Source organism: Drosophila innubila (genome assembly GCF_004354385.1).
Source record: "Drosophila innubila isolate TH190305 chromosome 3L unlocalized genomic scaffold, UK_Dinn_1.0 0_D_3L, whole genome shotgun sequence".
Taxonomy (NCBI): domain Eukaryota; kingdom Metazoa; phylum Arthropoda; class Insecta; order Diptera; family Drosophilidae; genus Drosophila; species Drosophila innubila.
Window position 1 is genome coordinate 19,028,466 of NW_022995376.1, and position 24,779 is coordinate 19,053,244.

The following is a 24,779-nucleotide window of genomic DNA, read 5'->3' on the forward strand; positions in this document are numbered from 1 at the left end:
TCGTTTTGCTAATTACTTGTACAATCCACACAGGTCCCTCCTCGACCTTCTACGATCCAGCTGGAACCACGCCGATCACCAACAACGACATCGAATCCCGTGACAGTCCGAAAAGTGCGGCCAGTGGGTTGACGGTCACCGTGCCAGTGACAGTGACAGTAACGAGCCTGCTCCTTACTCTAGTCACAGTCTACAGTAGTTGTAGTTAAAGCATCTTAAGCAATCAGCTCCACCCAAATCCCTAACCATTTACTATATACTATATACTATATACAAGTATATACATCTATATATCTATCTATACCAATATATGTATACATAAACAGGAAAAGCAAATTGAGCGCGCACAAAGTTCGACGCAAGTAATTAATTAATTATTAATTATTTGGATAATTCTTAAGTTGTTATCATTAATTTATTAGCCACTAAGAACCACCACTTTGCAATCAAGAAGCGCGTTTGAAATGCATCCACAATCTTCAAATAATACCCAAAAACAAAAAAAAAAATCAAGAAAGAAAAGAATGAGAAATTGAGATGTGAAACGTCTCTTTCACTGTTGAGCGTTTTCACCTCTTCTAGTTTTTCCGCTCTGGAGAAACGCTCTTGCAATTGAGCTCGCTGAACCTCAACTCAGAATCTAACAAGATTTTTGTGCCATATAAATGTGTTGGAGGTTTAAATAAACAAAAGAAGCAACATAAGCAACAATAATATGAAACAACAAATTAATAGGCTCAAACTTAGAACCACTCAGCAATCAGACAGTTAATTCAGATACATGTTCTTCAAATTATATAGATATTTATAAATATACATAACTATGCAATATAATATACAGCTCAATGTTCAAAGCGAATTGTTCCTTTTTGGTGTAATTAAAACAAAAGTAAATAAATAGATGCTGTTATGGCTAATTCGAGAGAAAGAGAGAGCAAGAGTTCTTGACAGAAGGAAATATACGTAACAAAATACAAGAAAACAGAAAGTAAATTTATAGATTTAAATATGTTAGCTAAAGCGCAGTGAATGTTGTTATAAATGAAACGAATTATTGTTGTCAACATTTAAAGGAGCTCAAGGAATAGAAAACAAAAGAAAAAAACAGAATGCATATAAATGGAATTTAGTTGAGTTTACGCACTTTTGGGAAAAACTAGAAGACTTACAGCTTTATACGCATGAAACGATAAATATCTATACATCTAATATGTAGAATTATTTAAATTAATTATATGAAATATAAACAAAAACAAAAACATAAAAATGAACAAACAATTTGAGGTATAAAGAATGTCATCAAATGCATTATATAAGGGGAAAATAAACTACGGATCATATTGTTAATTTAAGTTGATCAATATGACTATGATGAGAACTGAGCTTGCATTCGAAATTCAGATTCAGATTCAGATTTTGATCAAGCCAAATGCCTCTTGACAAAATACTTACACTTACAAAACTTACAAATGCTGTAGATGTTTATTAACTTTAGCAACTTAGAAACTAAAATAACTAAATTCAAAACTTGACACTTCTCGTGTTGCAATACGGCGCAGGCGACACTCTAAAAAATAAAGAAAATTTAAAATATAGAAGTATGCGAAAATAAGTTAAAGAAATACAAATAAAAATACATAAAATATTAAGCAAAATTTAAATACATATAATTATATATTAGCGCGTAAAGTGTAACAATTTAGCGTGTAATGTGTAAAAAGCAAATGTTTGATGAAAACTGGAAATTTAGTTAGTAGCCAATTAACAAATGATAAATAACAAATGATAATTGATAAATAATACTTGATAACGTTAATAACACACAACAAATTGATCTACTTATATATAAATATATATAATATACATACTATTTGATTGACTAAAGACCGCATGGACAAAAAAAACAAAACAACAAAGTCCGATTATCGAAGGTCCTATTAATATTATGTATGTGTATGTTAAACTATGTATAATTATTATTTTTATTATTTAACTATTGCATGTGATTAATAATATTTAAGTTAAACGTAAATACAACATATTATACTGTAACTTATGTATACCGACCGCAAAAACAGCAACAAAATGCAATGTGCTAAATGAGAAAAGCATCTTGTGTAAATTTATTCGAAGATAACCAATGCAAAATGTGCACAAAAAATAAAATGTACTACTTTTTAGACGCCTAAAAACCAATAAATAATTATTATGTAACAAACGCAAGTCTAAATATTTATTGATAACGTGAAAAATGCTATGCCAAGCTATATAGTGAAAAAACGTTTTAATCATTAATAACAAGTCAATAAACGTCAACATTTAAAATTCAAACACTGCGCGCCATTCGTTTTATTGTTGCAGCGCTGCCACCACGGAGCTAGCTCCCATGAACCAAATTGTAGCACTGCCAACTGAATTGAAAGTGATATGCGATATCGATACTTGAAGCAAAAACAGCTTATTAGTTATTAAATAAGACGACATAAAATTAATATCACGCAAATAAGTATTTTTTTTATAGCTGAAATTAGAAGGAAACATTAAATTAATAATATTTTAAATTTATAAAATTTCAAAGGTCTGGCAGCCTTACAGTGCTGAAAAGTATCAGCAAATTTATCGAAATGCTGTTCAGCATTGTCGAAAAAAGGCGCGAATTGTGCATAACGCGGACGCAGGCAGCAAGCGGGAAACAGCGTCTGGTTTTATTGTTGATTGCATTTTGTTAGACACAACCAAAGAGAATAGATTACTCCGTAATTTTATAGTACAAAAATCCACAAATGGCACGCCGAGACTACGCTCAGGACAGAGGTAAGACAAAAGTTAAAAGATACAAAAGCAAATATAACTATAAACAATATTCCACGTAGAATCGATCAAAACATTTTTGGCCGAATTCTGTAAATGCGACGATGATGGCAAAAAGGAGTTTGTTTATGGCTCGCAGCTGGTGAAGTTGGCTCACCGTGAGCAAGTACTAATCACAATTGACTTGGATGATCTGGCGGAGTTCAATGAGAGTCTCGCCGAGGCTGTGATCGAGAATTGCCGACGCTATGCGTCCATCTTCAGTGATGTGATTGCCGAGCTGCTGCCCAGCTACAAACAGCAAGAGGTGCACGCCAAGGATGCCTTAGATGTGTACATTGAGCATCGTCTGATGATGGACGCGCGCAATCGGAATCCGATGGAACAACGCGACGAACGCAACGCTTTTCCCACGGAGTTGATGAAGAGATTGTGAGTAAATAAAAGAATAACATTGGCACAGTGAATCTGAACCCAATCTGTACTTACAGTGAGGTTGGTTTCAAGCCACAGTCCACGGAAAAGGCGCTTTCCATACGGGAAGTGAAGGCGCAGCAAATTGGCAAACTGGTCACAGTTCGTGGCATTGTGACCCGTTGCACGGAGGTGAAGCCCATGATGGTGGTGGCCACCTACACCTGCGATCGCTGTGGCTCCGAGACATATCAGCCGGTCAACTCGCTGTCCTTTATCCCCGTTCAGGATTGCCCCTCAGATGATTGCCGGGTGAACAAAGCCGGCGGTCGTCTGTATTTGCAGACGCGTGGTTCCAAGTTTGTCAAGTTCCAGGAGATTAAAATGCAGGAGCACAGTGACCAGGTGCCCGTGGGTCACATTCCCCGCAGCATGACCATACTCTGCCGTGGCGAGGTGACGCGTATGGCACAACCAGGCGACCATGTCCTCGTCTCTGGTGTGTTCCTGCCCATGGTTCGCACTGGCTTTGCTCAAATGATGCAGGGTCTGCTCTCCGAGACATTCCTGCAGGCACACGTAAGTTCTATAGGATACATTAAGCTAATCTCCTAGCTAATCCTTGTTTCTGCGCAGCGTATCATTTGCATTAATAAGAATGATGACATCTCGGATAAGGACTCCGAATTGACGCCTGCTGAGCTGGAGGAGTTGGCACAGGATGATTTCTACGAACGTCTGGCCACCAGTTTGGCCCCTGAGATCTATGGTCACTTGGATGTGAAGAAGGCGCTGCTTCTGCTGCTTGTAGGAGGAGTGGACAAACGTCCAGATGGCATGAAGATTCGCGGCAGCATTAACATCTGCCTGATGGGCGATCCCGGTGTGGCCAAATCCCAGCTGCTGGGCTACATAAGTCGCCTGGCTGTGCGCTCACAGTACACTACTGGACGCGGTTCCTCGGGCGTTGGTCTCACGGCTGCCGTGATGAAGGATCCTCTCACGGGCGAGATGACGCTGGAGGGAGGAGCTCTGGTGCTGGCTGATCAGGGCGTCTGTTGCATTGACGAGTTCGACAAAATGGCAGACGCAGATCGTACGGCCATTCACGAGGTCATGGAACAGCAGACCATTTCCATAGCCAAGGCGGGCATCATGACGACTCTGAATGCGCGTGTTTCCATTCTGGCTGCAGCTAATCCTGCCTTTGGTCGATACAACCCACGTCGCACTGTGGAACAGAATATTCAGTTGCCCGCCGCTTTGTTGTCGCGTTTCGATCTACTTTGGCTCATCCAGGACAAACCCGACCGCGACAACGATTTGCGACTGGCCAAGCACATCACCTATGTCCATAGCCACAGCAAGCAGCCACCCTCTAGGGTCAAGTCCTTGGACATGAATCTAATGCGCCGCTACATCAATCTCTGCAAACGCAAGCATCCAACCATTCCAGACGAGCTCACCGACTACATTGTGGGTGCCTATGTGGAGCTGCGACGCGATGCGCGCAACCAGAAGGACATGACATTCACCTCGGCACGTAATCTGCTCGGCATCCTCCGTCTCTCGACGGCTTTGGCACGTCTGCGACTCTCCGATCGCGTGGAGAAGGACGATGTGGCCGAGGCACTGCGTTTGCTGGAGATGTCCAAGGATTCGCTCAACCAGATACACGAACACCAGAAGGGACAGTAAGTTATAAATAATACTGAGAATATAGCCCGAATCTCTTATTAACTCCAATTACTTTTCAGTGTTCCCAATACTTCGGACCGCATCTTTGCCATCGTCAGGGAATTGGCTGGCTCTGGCAAGGCTGTCAAGATCGCCGACATCATGGACCGCTGCACGACAAAGGGCTTCAAACCCGACCAGGTGGACAAGTGCATCGATGACTACGAGGAGCTCAATGTGTGGCAGGTTAACATGGGTCGCACCAAGATTACATTTATGTGAATAAATCAAACATTTGCCAGAATTTTATCTATTTGTACTCTTAGCTTGTAAGAACATTTCTTAATTGATCATTTGACCAGTTGTCATTGGTTAGCATTATGTTTCATTCTCATCAACAACAACTAATTTATAAATAAATACGCAATTGTGCAAAAGATTCCATTAAGTGTCATGCATATAAATTGACTTTATTTCATAGACGAAACGTTGAAGGACACAGATAAAAACATTCATTTCAAATGACATTTAGTACAGCATATTAAATAATTCGAATAAATTGCATAAAATACTCGCGGATTTAAATTCGTTGATATTCCAATCATTTTCGATATATATGTAGATGTAGATAGGTATATACTTTCGACTAGTTGTGGAAAATTGCACTACTAACAACTACTACTAAGTGTGCAGATCATCATCCATCTACATGCCCTTGTTGAAACTCAAGGCGGCCCGCAGTTTGTTGCGAATCCTTGGCGAGTTCCAGCGATTGCCACTCGCCGAACTGAGACCCACAACGGAGCGCAATTCATTTGGCGAGATGCCCTCGTCAACGTCATCCGCCTCTGTTTTAATCTCCATCTTCTGGACAATCAGACGCACCAACTGATGCTGCTGCTCCAACATTCGACTGATGTCCCGCAACTTACGACGCTGTTTCTCCAACTCGGCATTGATCATATCATCGTTGTTGTCGAAGCCAAAGACATCCATGACAGCTATGATAACGATAATACAGATATAGCTATTTAATAGACTAATGGGAATACGTACAGTCATCGGTGAATGGATTGGAGAACCATTTGCGTAATATAAAGTCCAAGAATCCAATTTTACATTTCGTATCGTTGGGATATTCAATTAGCTCCATTTTGTCCACCTTTTGCAGCCAGACATGTGGCAGCTTCCGCTCCAGCTCCGTGTGCAGCACCACCTGCATGGCGAGGCGCTTTAACTGGGCATTTCGACGCACTGACTCAATATCCCCAACAGCCAAACCGATGAGCAAATTCATCAGCAAAATTGGCATCAAAACCATAAAAATACCTGAGTGAAATATACATCTTTAGTAGAGAATTCTTAAGTACTCATTAAATTTCAACTTACTCAGTATCAAGAACGATGTCATGGGAACCTTTAACTGCTCCCTATAATAGGTGGTCACATAGGTGCCAACAAAATCCAGTTCTCCCAACATCATGGAGAATGTGCGCAGCAAAGACATGGGTATGTTTGAGAAGGACAAATGGTTCGGCTGGGAGTCAACTATCTGAAAGGATTAGAAATGAGAATAAGGAAAATATGTAACAAGTATTCACATTTACTCACCTTTGACAGCAATATATAGAACGCAAGTCCAAAGGCAATGATAAGTATCGAAAATACCATCAGCACCTTGATCAACGTCTGCAGAATCTCCAAGAACATCACCACATAGATGCCAACCTGATCGAATCTCTGCAGAAAGAGCAAAAGTCGAAACCAGGATAAAAATACGGCTATCGCAGCCGCCGAATAATGTATGGTATTTATTTCTCCATCTGGCCTAAACGCAGGTGCTATCATTATCAATGCCGATATGTAGAGAATCCAGGAGATTAGATTGACCGTCTCTACCAAATAGTGGAGACGCTGCTGATAGATCTGTATCAATTCCCGCATCGAATTTAGCAATATGTATACCACAATGACCACGGCACAGAAGAGTATTCCCGTCGTCCGATTGATGTGCTCCATACAGGAGTCTCGACGCATTCGAGCGGTGGCCAAAGTATTCTGAGAGAGGTTCTTCGAAAGATCCTCCCAGCTGCAAAATTATTAAAATACTTATTAGTTAATTCATTTATTTAATTTTGTACATTTTCTTCATTTGAGCATTTTATTTGATTATTAAAAGTGTAGTCTTTTGAATAACGGACCACAAAACAAATAGACAAATAAACTTTGTAATGAAAAGTCCACTCGGGAAATTAGTTTTTAATCTAATTCTAATTTTAATTTTCTTTACAGTTCATAATTTATATTTAATTTTATTTTTAATCTTTAACTTAATTTTTTTTTCTTTGCCGACTGCTTTTAGTCCTGCATAAATAAATAAATAAAAAAAATATCAAATTAAATTTTAAAAAAATATACTTGAATAAAGAATACAATTTAAGATCCAATTAAAAAATAATGAATTTTCAATACACGTTTTGAGACATAGATGGTGTTGGGTTGAATTACGAAACTTACCTGGACATACAGTATTGACTTGATGTTATATTTCCATTGGATCGTAGTTCAACGTTGTTCATCATCAGCGAGGAATATATCGTGACAAAGACCAAAAAGATTGAGTAGACTAAGAGGTTGGCCAGATGAAAATATTTGCCATACGAGTTCCATTTCATTTGAAGATACTTTTGACTCAGCGGATGCGCCAAAAGCTCCACCCGTCCATGTGTAACCATTGTCTAGTTCCCAGGAAAAAAGAAATATTAGTACGAGAGCAAAGACAAGTGTAGGTCAACAACCACAACAAATATAAGTTCAACTACTGAAAACTACAATACAACAAGTTACGACAACATAGTTACAATTACAAGGTAGTTAATGCGAAGAATTGATTATTTTTCCGGTTACAAAAGCCAAAATGTTAAAAAATTTGCAGACAGTCCTGTTCCAAATTTCAAATTCGACAATTCTCTGTTGCGATTAAGGAATTCAGAACACTTCTAATATTAATTTTGAACTCACATTCACTACTGCCAATGGCGCCGGCCGCCATTTGGGATCATTAAATTCAATACGCTTTTCCTCAATTTGCTCGGGTGTTTTTTGGTATGGCCAAAATGAATATTTTATCTGGTTTTTGATTGGAATTTGGTTATACAAAATCAAATTTGGGATGGTGTGCATGTTCGTCATGAGCGTGCATGAGTTATGAAACGGATGAAGCGGACTCATGCTGGGAAGATATAAAAGATTCAAGATACGACTACCAAAAGGGTCTACAACTACCAAAGTTCTACAGTAAAACAATTTGGGGATATTCTTGTTGAAATCATAGCAATCTTGAGATAAGGCTAGTCCACACTCATTATGCATGCATCTTTGTTGTTTTGGTTTATTTATTTCTTTAAGTATTTCAGCTTACATTCAGAGCCGGCAATGGAATGGGATTAGATGTCATAATTGGCTCTCCGGTTTTCTCATCGACCTTAGCAAACATAAAGGGGCATTGCAAGAATGCAAATGAGTACCTAATCTGAATATCGAGAAGAGTATTTATTAGCGCGAGGAGTCAAACTGAGATGAGTTAATGAAATGAGCGAGTTGAAGGATATCTCCATTTTGTGTTGGAGCACGACAAACTTACGTAGAAGCTTTTCGAGTCCTTCTTACAATTGGCCTTGGTAATGCACTTGTCCTGCACGGCCTCAAAGACCCTCGGCATGGAGGCAATCAACGCCAGGGTGACACAAGGATGTTTATCCGATCGCAGGGCCATCACCTCATTTGCCCGCTCCTCGTGGGTGACCATTGCGAGAGCTGCCTCCGGATACTTGTAGTAGATGGCATAATCAATAGCACTCATGTCCAGCACATTGTAGACCAGTTTACAGCCCATGGACATTAAGTCGGAAATTGCATGCGGCTTGTTCTCCATGGTGGCCAGGTGTAGAGCCGTATTCTGCAAGGGATTGGGAATATGTGATGGCTGCTCCTGCTGTTAGATTTCTAAGATACTCACCCCATCCTTGTCCACCTGATCGAGCAGGTGTGAGTGCACCGAGTGCAGCAGCTCAATGGTTTCGGTATAACCGGACATGGCCGCCAGCTGGAGAGGATTCCTGCCCGAGTGATCACGATGCAACAGTGCTCCTCGATTCAGCAATAGTTGCACCACTCGAGTGTGTCCCTGCTGCGATGCAATGTGCAACGGCGTCATGCCAGCTCCATCGCTCTCATTGATGATGAACGAACCCTTCTCCGAGTCGAGCAGCTGCCTCACCGTGTTGTATCTACCATAACGTGCCGCAAAGTGCAATGGACTCTCGTTGTTGTTGTTCTTCAGATTGATGCAGGCCCCCAGCCGTATGAGATTCTCCAGCGATCGTATATGCCCATCCCGACTGGCATAGTGCAGCGGTGAGCATCCCATGTGATCCTTTTCATTGAGCAGCAGCTGCAGCTGTGCCTGTGTCTGGCAATTGGCCACCTGCTCGGCAAAGTCCGTCAGCCGTCCACCGTTCATGATGACAAAGTGTAGGACATTCCTGGCAGCCGCATCCTTGACATCAATGCTGGCTCCCAGTCGGATCAGCAGATGCACTAAGCACAGAAAGCATTAGTTAATCTTCAGTGTTAAGGTGCTTCCTCTTGGATTCTCTCACCTGTCTTCCAGCCACTGCGTGAGGCAGCCAAAAGCAATGGAGATCGGTGCTCCTTGTCGAGTGCATTGATCTCTGCTCCCTCGTTGACCAGATACGAGACAATATCCGGATGATCAAACATCGAAGCGCAGTGCAGAGGTGTCATCTTTTGCACATCCGTGCAGCTCAGGCAAATCCTTTTCTCCAATGGCTGCATCTCAAACATCAGCTTCACTATTTCAATGGCGCCCTGGGAAAAATTTAAAGAAATATTTAAATGAAATATTCGCAAATGTATCAGAAATCTGATTCAACAGCTTTAATCTGCAGACAAATCATTAAGATGGACAGTAGAATAAAAAGAAACTCGCACGTGGACACTTTTGACTAATAGAAACCCGCCAAAAATTATTGACAAAATTAATGAAAGCATGAAATAGCACAATAAGCTTATAGATTGTTTAATTAGTATTACTTAGTAATGGTTTTCTTTTTATAGAATTTCAGAGTCCAATGCAATTCAGATTCTCACATAAAAAAGGCATTAATAGAACTTCTTTTAGTCTATCTAATAGTAAAAAAAATGATGGAAAAAGGCAACCGATTGAATCGAGATTTAAAACATTTTCAGCGCGAAAATCAGTTCAGTTTTTAAAAGTTATCAGAGTTTGAATTTTTCAAGAGCCTCCTACTACGAATATGGGCTTAAAAGCTAACAATGAAATGTGGAAATGTCTTTTAACTTGTTGCCAAATTTTTTAAATATTTGCTGTAGAATACAATTTCCTGTATTCTATTTTCGACTCCGCTCGTTGCTCTAAGCATTCCCTGAGGAGTGTTTGTTTTACTATTTGCTTACACATCTCTTGCCACTCAATGATTTCAGCAAGAAAGTCACGTTCGTCGTGGACGAATTTGCATAAGAATTTGTCAAATTAAAGTCACAAAAGTATGTGCACCCAAATGTTGCAGACGAAGCAGCCGCGCGACACACTGTATAACTACATAATCAATTGCTGTCCGAACAGCAAGGTGTGCCACAAGCAGTTGCAACTTTTACTTACAGGTGTCAAATGTCGTGGTGTTGCCACGGCAACCTGTTCACCCTTGCACCCTTTTACTCACCTGAGCACACGCCAAGTGGACTGGCGTGGAGAGATCATGTTGCTGTGTTGATATTTTAGCGCCAGATTTGAGGCACAGTTCCACGGCTTTAATGTCGCCACCGTGCACCGCCGAGTGCAGTGGCACGTTGCCTTCAGAATCGTAGAAGGATATCATTTCTTCGCGAGTGCAGCCACGTTGTTCGCCCCACTGAAAGGTTGGGCAGATTGCATTAATGTAGAGATTTAAATATTCTTAATGATTCCACGAGTTTAAAATAAACCAGGTCGTTGACCGCCCTTTAACTTGGCTAAGCATTTGATATTTGCTGTCCTTTTAAGGATTCTCCTGAGTCTCATTATCTATTGAACTCTTGAGTTTAAAAGACAGGTTGATGGCAAGTCAAATGAAATCGATGATACAAACATCAGCTCGGTGAAATTGATACTTTTTTAATAGACTTCATTTTAAAGCTGTGTTTTCTACGCACGCAACAGCATGGCGTATACGCAATTTCCAGTAAAAGCAAAAGAGACAATGCAGAGAAGGTCAGAGAAAAGAGATTGAGAGGGCGAGAGAGAGGGCAATACTGCAATACGAATCAAATAAAGTAGATAAGGCGCTTGGGGACATTAATGCCCATTCAAACCACTTAAGGCGCTGACATGGGATCAAACCAAAGTCGAGCGAAGAGTTGACTAAAAACAGTTGACGATGACTTCTGAGTAGTTGGTATATATACATGCAAACCATAATATGCTACGCTATATACTTGCCTGAAAAAAGACTTCCATTGTTTTTGAGCTGGCATTTTTAGCCGCTTCGTGTATGGGATAATAACCGTTGTTGCAAGGTCTACGGGGGCATGCATCGAACTCAGTAATCTGCAAGATACGACACATGAAGGCAACATATTACATCATTTATAAGTGACAACTACAATAAACACACACACACACTACGCACTACACACACTTCAAGAGGATTTGTGGAAATACTTGAAAAATATAGCATACTTTAGTGCGCATGCAAATTATTGAACAAGCAAATACAAACCGTTTTATAATAAATTGATAGCAAGTGTGCATGTGTGGGTGTGTGTGAATTTGATTAATGGTCAATTGAGTCAAATTGTGTGTGAGATAAAGCAAAACAATTATATGTACAAAAGGCTATAAAAACTCACACCACTTACCAGGATACGAGCGCACTCCTCATGATCATAAATGGCCGCCAAGTGGAGCGCAGTGCGTCCATGCTCCCCACCTTGCTGTATGTCAATCACATTCCGATAGCGACCCATCACACGCAGCGACTTGACCTTGTTCAACTCCGTTGCCAAATGCACCGGTGCCTGTTTCTTTTCATTCAACACGCCGGTATCAACTGGACTGTGATGATGAAAATATGAGAATATAAGAAGAGCAGCTGTCGAAGTATCAGTATCAGCACTTACATGGAGAGCAAATAGTCCAACGCTTCGTAGGCATCGCACTCGACGGCAATGTGAAGTGGTGTATTGCCCGCATTGTCCTTGGCATTGAAGTCTGCAAAGCAATGAATGAGTATGGAATGATGTATCCTGGTCCCTCAACTCACCCCCACTCTGATCGCAAATGTAGCGCAATATGTTCACACGATTCCTAGCAGCAGCCTGATGTGCAGCAGTTCGTCCTTTGCCATCCTTCAGGGCAATGCGCGTTGTGTCCGCGATGTACAGACGCTTAAAGTCATCCAAGTTGCCCGACTCAGCGGCCTGCAAGTGCCAACAACAAGTGGAAACTATAGATTTCAACGCTTTGCTAGCCAAAGTGCTAATCAAATTCTGTACTAAAAAGATAAACATCTTGGCTTTAAGTTTTGCCAACTTTTCGCACGCGCAACAACCTCTTGCCTGGTAGCTTCTGGCGAATTAAGAAGGGAACTTGGGGTGCTCAGCACTCAAGCTTAATCAAAATTCTCCAGTAAATTGAACAACGACTATGAGTACAACTACGACTATGAGTACGACTACGAGTACGAGTACATTAATTCATTCATTCATTTAGTTCCGCTTTCCCGTGACGCTGACAAAGGCAAGCAACAATGTCAACAGATTTATAATGAAAATGTCTCTTGACGTGTTTGCCTGTTCTCCCATCCAGTGTCTTGGCCATGGCCTTTGCATTTGCCAGTTGTTGTTCTTTTTTTGGTACAGCTAAGGTAACTGCAACAGTTCAACTTTTGTTGCTGTTGCAACTGCTTCTGTTGTGTCGTTTAATCCTGGGATACTTAGAAAGAAACTTCTTGACGTGCTTAGCTAATTTCATGACCAACGGTTACCTGCATAAAATCATCCACTTGTATCTTTGGCGCTGACGACATCCGCAAGATGCGAGCCCATTTGTTGGGCAGATTCAGTGGCCCCAACGCCGTCATTTCGTCCCCGCGGGCACACCCGCTAATCAAATACCGCAGCGAGCTGATAACCACCTCACTTTTCGGAGATTCCTTGTCGCCCGTCATTGTCCCCGTTGACTGTTATAGTGTTTAACTTTAAGTAATTCCGTTGGTTACTCGCTGAGCAAATTGGTTTTCAGGTAAATTAATTTCATAATTTCTGGCTACTTAGCAAAGCTGGGAGATTGTGAAGCTATTCCCTTACCTAGTTTACTGATATTTATTTCAATTAAATTCTAAATTTAAATTTTTTTTAAATTTATAAAAAAAAAATACCATTAATTATCTATTTATGAAATTTCTATTGCTATAACTTTTTATGATATATTTTGCATGGATTATTATATTTCCTTAATATTTACTACAATACTATCTGTATTTTGTTTCCAAAATTTAAGAAATAGTTTCTTAGTTTACAAATACCTCAAATATGATGAATATATTTTGCTCAATTTCTAGCCATTTGGCAAATTAACGAGCTGAGATTTTTTAGTCTATATTATAACGAAAAAAATTATATTTCTAGGTACTGTTTCTTTAAATTTAAATAATATTGTCAGAGATAAAATAAATATTTAAATAAGCTGGGGAGTTTTTATAATTTTTTAATGTTTGCCAACACTATGAGCTTGAGATATTTTAGCTTCGTTTATAAATTCTTCTACGAATACTATTATACAATTATATTATTTACTTTTGAAAACGACAAGTTTGCAGTTTATAAAAATACTAAGCTTTCTTTCAATCTGTCAACATTTCAAATAACTTTTAAAATGCTTTCAATTAACGAAAATCTTATTTCCTGTTTCCCTTTTGCGCAACTCTAAATTCTATTTATGGAACTAAATATTTTTAGACATATTCTTAGCCACTTCTATTTCCTTTTTTGTACTTTTCCAATCACTTTCATTCAATTACTAATTGCATTTCCTTTTGTTTCACATTGTTAACTTCTTTCACTTCACAATGGTTTGGCGCTTATCCGGCTGCCATCTTTTGGTTATTTCGCACAAGAAGTTCTGCCAGACTGAAATCTCGGCCCAAACATCCTGCGCTTTTATATCCTTGGCTATCGGGTGCGTTAAACGAACGCATCGCCGTCGGCCAAGATTGGCAACGGACGCGTGGTGAGTTTCATTCAATTTGCCACTGAATTTTTATTTTCAGTTTGTTTCAATTTCCCAATGTGTGTGTTGAATGCTGAACTTGTTGCTGTCTGTGTTGTTTTTACTGTGGCAAGAATACTTGTTGCGTTGCGTGTATTGTGGCTGTTGTGTCATGTAGCGGATTTTAGGTTATCTTTAAGGGATTTCTCGTTATGAACATTTATGTAGGCTTAGCCGATGTTATAGAATTGAAAAATATATTGAACTTTCCAGAAAAGTGTGCGCGGAAATGACTAGAATAACTAGAAAAACTGTCTGTTATTTGCATTTTCCCAAGGGAACTAACAGTCGGACAGCACTTTTTAACTTTAACGAGTTGCAAACCAGTTGATAAATGTAGACTCACCCGGAGTATCCTGAAGGGGCTGTCACGCAACAGGCAGACTTGCTCGGTGATTGGTTCAACCGGCAGAATGGCCTCCAAAGGGGTATCCATATCATCACCACCGATTTCCACTCGCTTGGGACCGGCGTTACGTTCGATTATCATCGAGAATATCCAATACTATAAATAGATAAAACGCATATAGTACTTATGGTATATTGAAGTTGGGTTGACTCTAACCTTGCTGTTGCGATTGCTGCTACCGCTGTGGCTATTACTCCGATTCTTGGGCAATAATGTGGGCTGTGCTTCCATCAGATCTGGTGGCGATAGAGCCGAGCATTGGGCATTATAAACACTATTCCAAAGCTTGGGCATACTTGAATTACTTTCCAATAGATCTGCTCGATCGGAGCCAGCTGTTGAAATGGTAAAGGGTCGCAAATCGCGACTGTATGAAAAGAGACTGATTATTTCACAATTCTCGTAATCCTATGCACAATTATCAACCGCAATCAGTTGACTAATTAGTTATTGATTGGCACAAAGCCATACCCTCCCCAATTAGATAACCCATCGTCAAATGATACCCAGATAAAGGAGAACCTCTCTCCCTCTCTCTCTTACAATTAACAAAACAAATAGAACATCACACGGTGTCAACTGTACCGTGACACTCGATATGACTGACAACAACTTAGGAATAACACTGCCAATTTTTGTTATTTTTATATTATTATATCTTGTGAATGTTTATAGTGACACACTCGATTATAAATTGTGCTTTTCGCCGTGTTGTCAACGTCTGTTTGTCACCTTTTTATTGGACGCCCCTCGGGGGACTTGAGGTCAAGCTCAAAGCGCGTAACGAAACCGCATTAACCGACAATAGCTAATTAAAGAGCTGTTTATTTTTGGCAAATACTGTCAACTTGAACTCTCGAACCTATTTACATAATATGCTCAAACCACACCCTCAGCTTATCCGTTCGCCTTACCTGAACTCTTCCAGCTTCATTTTTTTTTTTTGCCGTAAACTGAACCAACTGCTTCAAAGTCTCAATGTAAACTGATAGTCGAAGTTACAATTCATTTGAAACTGCCTCATAGTTATTTCTAATTACATTTGAATGATCTCTATCAGCATCGCGATTCATTTTATGAATTCCCCAATCCCAAATAAATTCGCATGTGTCGTTTCATACATGAGGAGTCATTTTCCTAATGAAAATTTGAGAATGTCCAGAACTGAAGGCAGGGTTCTACCTATTGGAACTATTGCCTACTCTGATTAGTCAATTGATTTTATGAGCGATGATTCGACGAAATATGAGTAGTCAGCGCTCGTATTCAATTAGTCAAAGTGGCTATCAATTTTCAAATAGGTTCTAACAAGTTTATCACTAATATCAATATTAAACAAAGTCAAAATTATTCAATTGCTTAAAATTTCTAAAACCTAAAATATAACTATATTATCAAAACGAAATGGTCAAATATCTAAAAATAATAATTATTTTCAATTTTAGAAGGAAAATAAAATATTAGTTGAAATTATTCCACAATTTTTACCTGGTTTTTAAAGCCAAACTTTTGTCTGCTAATCTTATTTGAGTCACTTTTAAAATGATTTTTAAACTGAAACTTTCTTATTTCCGTTTGAAGTTCGCGATTAATTTACATTTTTAGTTGACCTTTTAAATAGACATATTTTATTAATTTACAGGAGAATTACACTAGCATACGAAGTATGTATTCCTCATAATTATATTTTATTATTTAATAATATTTATATTTCAGCAATATATTAATATTTAATCGCACTCGCAATTGATTAACAAAAATATTTATATTATAATTGAAATATGTTAATTAAAACGACTGAATTATTCCAGTATTCAAATAGTTATTTTAAATGCTCTTCATATATTTGAAAGCATAAATATCAATATATCTAAAGGCAACACTCCCGAAAGTAAACCATATGCTTCGATTCTTTGTTGATTAAATCACAAAAACAAAATCCAAACGCAATGAGATGAAATCTTGATGTTAAGGAGAAGGAAAACACAATGAAGCACTACAAAATCGTTTAGGTTTTAGTGTAAGGTGTGAAAACAGTTTATTTCGATGGCAGCCCGTCCGTGCCACGTTTTTGAGCACAACACTTTAATTATAAAACTTAATTAAGTGCTTTGACTGCAGTTACCCGAACTATTAATTATATAATATTTTCAGATATTTGTTTTTTTTTTTAGTTTGCGTACCGACAGCCTCGCTGGCTAGACTTCAACTGAACTCTCTAGCCTGATGCCTTGCGCCTGTAATGTAATTTTAGTTTGTACTTGGGTCGAGGGACAGGGAATGATAGTAGTTATGTATGTCTGATAAGCACGTTGTTGGCAGCCTTTCGTCAGTTTGTCAACCGGCTCGACCAAGTTCAGCTGAACTAAGCGAACTCAACCGACTGTCAACTTGACAACTCGACTCGAACTCGTACTCGCACTCGGACTGTGACTGTGACTGGGACAGGGACTCGTCTGGCCTCGACTCGTCTCGAGTCTGCTATTTGTCGTCGTGCGTCGACAAATGGTACGCATTTGCTTTTGTAATTAAACAGTCCGAGTTGACACATACTATATGTGAAATGTACATATGTGCTCTTTTTGCCCCTTGCAAATAAAACTAACATATGAATTAAATTGTTTTGCCGTTTGTTTGTTTGTCTGTCTGTCTGTCTGTATGGTGAAATACCACGTCCAAAGGAATTCACAATTGTTTTTTAAATTTGCTTTTATCAATGGATTAATTGAAATTGTTATGGAAAGGGTACGGCATTAACTACTAGGTAGAGTATAATATCCAATCTAAACTTAACTTTGTTCGGCTCTCGTTAGCAGTCAGATTCCTTAGGGATGCGTTGTAAAATGGCGACTCATTAAACTGAATGTGACAAATTGTTGTAAATTCTGGAAATTTATAGTCTCAAGAGAATCTTTAAATTATTTATAAATATCATTAACTGACTCAGTTTTGTGAATTTGCAATCAATCTAAAATAATAATTACTTTATTTATAAATATAACAAATTACCGCACAAAAAAAAAATAAATGATTTGCAATCATTAAGAAATCATAAAGAAATTGCAATTGAAATCGAATTAAGAATAAAGAATATATTATATATTATAAGCACAATACAAAGAAAGTCTATATAAGTAGTCGGTGTAGAAGTTTTCAAGACAACAGTCCTATCTATTTCTAGAATCCGCATTTAATAAGTGCATTTCATTAATCAGCAAGTGACATTAAGATAGATATTTCTATATTTACATACAATAAGAAAATTAATTAATAGAAAATTGAAAGGAAAATCACTCGAGTGGTATGGTCATCAGACTGTTCGGTAGATTGGAGAAGAAGAGAACCAAACCCAAGCCAAGCAAAATAACAAATGTGGCCAAAAGAACATATTTGCGTATGACGGGCCAAAAAATCAGCTGGACTGACTTAAAAGGATGAGTCCAGGGATTGAAAGATGTTTTAGGGCGGCTAGAAAAATAACATATATTTGAGAGGATAATACTTTAAATGGTGTTCAGATTATATGTACCTTGGCCTCTCCAACGCCATGGGAGGATCATGACCGATGCCCGCAGGTGAATTGGAGGCTTCTGTCTCCGTGCAAACATCCAGCTGTAATTCTATTTTACCCTAAAAACAAAGAGCATGTCTGTAATATCAGACTGGATCATTGGGTTTATAACCTACACCATGTGGCTTAGGCATTCCAGGGCAACTCTCCAGCGGAAACCAACCCTTAACTGATTTTCGGGAAAATAGATTGAGGCGTTTACGTTTGCTCGAAAAGAGTTGACATTTCTTGTCCGTATAAAAAGGCTCTGGCAGATTCGATAGATTTAGCTCCAAGGCGCCCAGATACTCGTCTCGTGTGATGAAATCTTTATCCCAGACCTGCAAATAGATAATAGGCGGCGTCTTGATTTCGATCTCCTCAAAGAGGCCGCCCTTTCGCCTTATGACCATCTGGGGGGTCAGTTTAATGAGCAACTCATTAATTAAGATATGCATTGGGAATGTATTATTTTACGCGTTGCAATTAGGCAAAGCACCTACCATGTCCTCATTGGGCGAATACTTGAGGGTAAATATCATGCGCCAATTAAAAACCGCTTCTCCCGCAAACGAACGGAAATGTATATCGGTCGTTTGGCGCTTGTTCACATTCTGGCACCAGCTGGGAAAATAGCACGGAAAATGTTTATAATTGCATATCGTTTACAGGCCAGCAGCCTCCCCAACCAACCCCAAGCCTAATCCCCCACCCGTCCTGTGCCATCCCATTCTGAATAGTCCAGTCGTGTCCAGTCCTCACCTGTTTCATTTACTCCCTTGTCCAAGTCCCCTCTTACCTACCCGGTCACGTAGATGTCGCTCATTAGTTTGCCAAATATATTTTTATCTCCGAAGGGAATCCCGGTTAGATTCTTGACCACAACTCGCACCTCATAACCAATCGGCGGAGTTGGCGTTATGTCTATGTGTGTCGGTATGAATACGCTGGACTTAAACAGCTCTATCCACATCTGGATTTTGCCCTAAAATTCAAGTAACGTTACATGTTAAAATTAAACTAACCGGAAACGTTTTAGTCGAGATTCCGACCTTAGAATACCCGTTACCTATTTCAATATATATTAAAGTACTTGATGGAAACTACTATCTAATAAAAACTACTGCATACATTTGGGTGCTTGCATTGCCTTAATTATTAATAAATTTGGTTAGCTATTACTGCCGTATTACTTGTCCGTTTTTGCTGCGATTAAGTGGGGTAATAGATAATTTAGATTTAAAATTTAAAACAAAATTTAGCTGCGTTGGGTCTTAAGAAAATTTAGTTGCTCTATCTTAAATGGTCTCTGAGATATAGGCGCTCATACAGACGGACAGACGGACATGGCTAAATCGGCTAAATCAAGAATTATTATAGAGTCAGAGATGCCTCCTTCTCCTTATTTTTTAAGTAACGGGTATACACAAATTTAATAAAAAATGTTAATTATTTAAACAACATGTAATACTTTTGTTAGATATTGCTGTTCTTAATTTCATACCTGTTCCACTCCCGGGTAATCATCGTGATATAGAGAACGCGTTTCCACATGCTCCGGCACCAGTTTATAACCAAACGAAGGCAGCTTATCTAGATTTTTAAGGACTGTAAGACTAAGACGTTCATGCAACTCCTCGGCTAAAGAAATGACAGATTAGTTCTTAAGTTAGGTTTATAAATAACTTGATAAAAATTAATTAAAGATGGTTTACTTAAAAATACTTACAATAATGTAATTCAAATGGAAAATATTTATACTGATATAATATATTATATTTAACGATGTTCTGCAATATAAAACACTTACTTTTGGCTATAACTGTCTCATCTCCAAAGAGCATGCCATCCACTTCGATGATGTTGCCATAGAAGTAAGGCGGTTGAATGCCAACCTCTTGACACAAATTCTCCAGGATTTCAGATGGTAAATAAATGTCATGCCATTGATTGTAGCCAACTTGTGAGTATTCCTTGGGTATTCCTACTGTGGCGTGGTGTTTGCTATGCCATCTATCCTCCAAATCGATGAGAGTAGCGCCAATGATTTCATCCTTGCGCTTGTCGTGATCGTAGAGCACTAGCTCCAGTATGGGATCAGCTGGTAATGTGGCGTCCAGTTCAAAGAAGCGTCCAAACACGGGATTGCTTTGATTGGGCACATAATGAGCCTGATCCGAAACCATTTTTCCACCTAGCGATAATTTTACATAACAATCCGAGTCGGATGTCCAATCTCTGGGACGGATTTGTATGCCCTGAACTACGTAGACTCTTACAGTGAGGTTTACTGTATCCGTAATAGACTTGACTTGACTGGACTCCTGAACTAATGGACGCAACATGTCTCCCCCACCAGAGTCATCGGGAGCGGAACAATGGCAGGGCGTCAACTTAATCTGCAGCTTCAGTGTGGCATAGATATCCTCTTTGGGAGGACCATGCTTCTTGAACTTCACCCCGTGCACCAGGGGCACAGGTACAGCCCAATCCTGGAGAAATCCAAACTGCGGTTGCGCCTCCAATTCGTTGGGATAGATGACCAGACTGTGCTTGCAGAGATGTGACCTATCCTGCCGATCATCGTGTACGGAATTGTAGAATTTTGTCCACCAGGTGAATCTCTTATCCTCATGCAGATCACTTGACTCCGCATATTCATCATACTTCAAGGCAAGCTTATTGGCAAAGGTTGCCGCATTTAAACCCAATGCAATCTTGATCCTTTTCCAACAACTGTTGACCGGATCAATTCTCTCATCCTCCGTCTCCTCCAAGGCTGTTTCGTCCTCATACTCCACAGTTATAATTGACGATTGAACGTGGCTATCCTCACTATATTCCGGCTTCCTTACGCACTTGGAGGTCTTCTCCTTTTGCAGGAAACTTGTCGAACTGGGTATGAGAGCAGCTCCCAGTGTTGACTCCTTGTTGAAGGCATTAACCAACACATCAGTGGCTACCATTGCCGGCCAGTATTCCTGCTGATCGGGTAGACTCTGCAGAGGTATTATTACTATCTTTTTCATTCGATAATTCATCTTTCACTTACGACAACGCCGGAGGCATAGGCAACCAGAAAGTTGATGCTATTCCGCAGACGGGATGTGGAAAGTCCACTGGACAGCACCAGATCTGCCATCATAACCTTGGCTCTTCTTTTGCCCGCCGAGCTCAGGGTGCTCTTTGTATAATTTCTCAGTCCAACGAAGATCACTTCCAGACTAATTAAAATTATGGAGAAGTCAAGTATTCAAGTTCAAATTTAAAATTAAGACTCACACGTAGTTCAACATGTTGGGTCGGATGTCCATTGGAATGCCAACAGTCAACTCTGTTTCCTTTTCAAACTTATAGACATCAGTTTCACCTACCAACTCTGTAAACTCTGCAGACATCAAGACCTCGGCTAAGACTATACCATTCCTTGCCACGGGCACCCATTTCAGAGGAGGAGGAGAAACTGATTTCAGTTTCTGTAGTTTCGTAAGAGGAGTTCTCTGCCAGCATCTGCCTCCATCACCCCAACCCGACTCGGCTTCATTCTCCCCGCTTATCACACTCACCACAGTATGTCCATTGCCGGTAAAATCGGACTCCGAGCTATGAAACTCAACGGAGATTAAGGGGGGATTCTGCAGATACCAACTGATGCTGCCTGGCAAAGCGAGCACCTTAAATTTGATAACAGTATTCCAAATGGGGGAAAGGGTAGCGGGAGCTTTCTGTGACTCAGCTGCCTGCTCAGCAAAGTACACAGAGACATGACTGTCGGAGAGGGGTTTGTGCTCAGCTCCAGGTCGCACTTTGGCCTGATGGACATAGACCTGACAGCTAATCAGAGTCTGCACCACATTCGGTTGCCATATCATGAAGTCCACGGAGGACCAATCGCCGGCAATGCAGGATAGGAACTCACGTCTCTCTCGATCTAGGACAATGGATATACATCCCAGAATAACGCCCACACTGCAACCACAATTCGCACAGCTGTGAGCACATCCGGCGCCCTTAAAGACAAAACTCTTGACCTTCCAGCATTGATTGATTGATTGATACTTCTGCAGCTTCTGAATGAAGAGGAAATGTTTGGCATTCAGTCGACACGTACCCAGGACTTTCCCTCCTGCACTTAAGGTCAACAACAATTCCGGCCAATCGTCCTGAACACGCAGCGAATTCGCTAGAGAACTGAGCTCTCCAACCAGACGTTGTATCTCGTTGGCAATATCTACAATTATGGCATCCAGATGCTCCTGAAAAGTCTGCTTGATCTTCTGGCGAAGAGTGCGTAGAGTTCGAGACAACTTCGTAAAGTAATCGAGCAGGAAACGTTGCCTATTCTTATCCCAGTTGGTTGCATCCTCTCCTAGGTCGTAATGAAAGTGACTCCTTGCAATGCCCTCCTTAACTTTATTCATGATGCTGTTTATTATAAACTTGAGACACTTTCCTTGATTCTTTAGCTCATTGGGAAACTTTAGTTGAAAGATTTTAAAGGTATCCATTTCAGAACGCTGTTAAGGGAAAATAACTTAATTATATTTTATACGTATTTTGAACTTACTCCCACCATAAAGTTAATAATGTCGATTATAAAGAAATCGCTAACAAACTTGATGCGATTATCGGGCAGCCGCAATTTGAAAAGACAGGAACGAAATGGAGAATCCTGGCGAAAGTATTTCGTATGGATTCCTGACCGAAACTTTCCTGGCGGCGTCTTCAAAGGACCCACCAGTTCATTGGAATATTTCTCAGCCAGCTTGACCACAAATTTATAAGAATTACCGTTGGCTTGAATATTATTCCCGAGAAGAGGTAGAAACTCTACAAAGAAGTTCTCATCAAGAGTATTACGTGTATCCGCGAGGCTTTCTATTGTCTGGGTAATTAGCACATGGGAGGGACGATCTTCACTCAGCATATTGGAATGCAGTTGCAACAAGATGCGTCCCACATAGTTCAGGGGATTTACAGGATCGTAAAGATGCAGATATGTGGGACCCAATGACGGTGTATCTATGAAATACTTAATAATTAAGGTAAGCAATTCTAGGAGTGTATAAGCTTACCGTTGAAGGCAATTTCATCAATAGACATTTCGAACTCGGCCACGCATTTCCACTGCAGATGCTCGTGCAGAAAAATCAATATGAGAAAACGCTGCGCCAATGATGGATAGACCCAGGCAAATGTAATTTCCAAGTTCCATTCCGGTGTCATTGTGTGCTTAGCCACTTGCGTTTTGGCCTTGAAAGTAGAAAAACTGTATTTAAAAGTATAATCTATTTTATGTCAGCATATACTTTAAATCCAGCGAAGGAAACTTGTATCATGTAGCTGCTTTTCTTCACAAATATTCCCCGATATAGTCTGAGACAGTAGCGAATGTTGCTCTGGGTAAACGAGTCAACATCCTGCAACAAGTTGCTAAAGAATTTAAGTTACAAATCCATGTAGTTTATATAACATTTTGTTACTTACGATTTGATGTCGTCAAAGTCTTGAGTCGTTATGAACTTGTTTATATTCTCCGGTCCAAGATCGTCCTGCGTTAATCCGGTTTTCACTGGGCTATGCTGCGATATGATGGCCAAGTCTATCTGCAAATGGGCATTTGTTTCCTTTACATCATCCCCCGGAGGTTCCTCACTTAAGGGTGCCTCTAGACGACCCCATTTCTTGAAGTAACTGTGACTAGGTTGACTCCACACACTATGCAAGTCGATTAACAACTCACCGAGACAAACATTCTTCTTATAAAGCAAATATTTCTTGAGCTCGAAGAGCACAGTTAAACGCAACAGCTCAGTGAGTGTACAGTGAAACTCGAATACAAAGTACTGTATTCAAAGATAAATCAAGAATTTAATATCTATTGAAAATTTGTATGATTAGCGTACCTCATTAAAGAATGGATTCTCCGAGTTCGCATGCGTCTTTGTATTTTTGCTCACTTTATCTAGACTTATTTTCACATATAGTTCACCCGTAAAGACACCTGTATTTGCCGCCTTATGCACAGTGATGCATATAAGAAACTCTTGCGGTGCACCAGCAAAACAATCGTCCATGTGGTTCATTTTTCTCTCTTTTTCCCTTTTTAAAATGATTTTCAATACAATTCTGAGTGAAAACACTTTTAAAATTATAACGACCGTTTGCTGTCAGCTGTCAGCTATTTCTGCCAGTCTGGCAACGCTGTCAACTCGTAATTCTCCACTGCCATTCTGCAAAAGCTGCACTTAAAAGCGCTTGACCCAGAGCCACGAACTTACCACGAAAGCTTTTGTGGCCACGTCTGTTATTGTTTGGTGTCAAATGAAGTTTTGGAGCTTTCAGCTGGCTCAACTAGCTGTATTTGTGCTTGTGTAAGTAACTGCGGCTGTATTTGTGTTTGTGCAGCTGCCCAGTGGTGTTAGGAAAGGGGATTACATATGACTAATGTAATTCTCAAACATAAATTAATTATATTAATATTTATTCTTTTAATTGTTCATTCTGTTAAACGCTCCCCTCTCATAATTTAACAACATTTATTAATCTTTTAATTTATATTTATTAAC

The 24,779-nt window shown here is 39.7% G+C and overlaps 4 protein-coding genes across 8 annotated transcripts in view; 2 read left to right on the plus strand and 2 right to left on the minus strand.

Annotated features, from left to right (window-relative positions):
* The window catches only part of LOC117788785 (division abnormally delayed protein), a 64,954-nt gene extending 62,736 nt beyond the window's left edge, over positions 1–2,218 (plus strand). The window contains exon 9 of one of the 2 annotated variants that reach the window (XM_034627653.1): positions 34–2,218. In XM_034627653.1, the coding sequence (XP_034483544.1) occupies positions 34–209 (176 nt within the window). In that variant the 3' untranslated portion in view covers positions 210–2,218. The remainder of the gene's footprint in view (positions 1–33) is intronic. The other variant, XM_034627651.1, reaches the window with a different exon arrangement.
* A 565-nt stretch (positions 2,219–2,783) lies between these two features.
* On the plus strand, positions 2,784–5,350 carry LOC117787927 (DNA replication licensing factor Mcm7). Its single transcript, XM_034626563.1, has 5 exons — positions 2,784–2,814; positions 2,874–3,243; positions 3,303–3,804; positions 3,862–4,919; positions 4,983–5,350. The coding sequence occupies exons 1-5, from the start codon at positions 2,784–2,786 to the stop codon at positions 5,182–5,184; spliced, it is 2,163 nt and encodes a 720-aa protein (XP_034482454.1). The 3' UTR covers positions 5,185–5,350.
* On the minus strand, positions 5,336–15,027 carry LOC117787925 (transient receptor potential cation channel subfamily A member 1). 4 transcript variants are annotated; one of them, XM_034626562.1, is made up of 17 exons: positions 14,817–15,027; positions 14,598–14,756; positions 12,969–13,163; positions 12,246–12,402; positions 12,103–12,193; positions 11,842–12,037; positions 11,423–11,530; positions 10,668–10,856; positions 9,564–9,792; positions 8,921–9,501; positions 8,546–8,860; positions 8,324–8,434; positions 7,420–7,640; positions 6,514–6,991; positions 6,292–6,454; positions 5,959–6,231; positions 5,336–5,903 (listed from the first exon to the last, which is right to left on the minus strand). In XM_034626562.1, the coding sequence occupies exons 1-17, from the start codon at positions 14,952–14,954 to the stop codon at positions 5,608–5,610; spliced, it is 3,900 nt and encodes a 1,299-aa protein (XP_034482453.1). In that variant the 5' UTR covers positions 14,955–15,027; the 3' UTR covers positions 5,336–5,607. The 4 variants fall into 4 exon arrangements, with proteins under 4 accessions (XP_034482453.1, XP_034482450.1, XP_034482451.1 ...); XM_034626559.1 differs by lacking the exon at positions 12,969–13,163 and having other exon boundaries at positions 14,817–14,954; XM_034626560.1 differs by lacking the exons at positions 8,324–8,434; positions 12,969–13,163 and adding an exon at positions 7,924–8,031 and having other exon boundaries at positions 5,608–5,903; positions 14,817–14,954.
* Positions 15,028–17,882: 2,855 nt separating this feature from the next.
* On the minus strand, positions 17,883–24,296 carry LOC117787693 (otoferlin). Its single transcript, XM_034626288.1, is given in 13 exon segments — positions 17,883–18,128; positions 18,190–18,623; positions 18,714–18,834; positions 19,014–19,195; positions 19,715–19,851; positions 20,021–21,209; positions 21,263–21,434; positions 21,493–22,727; positions 22,784–23,232; positions 23,286–23,463; positions 23,520–23,643; positions 23,698–24,056; positions 24,117–24,296. Coding segments are annotated over 13 exon segments (4,938 nt in total). The 3' UTR covers positions 17,883–17,950.
* Positions 24,297–24,779: the final 483 nt, after the last annotated feature.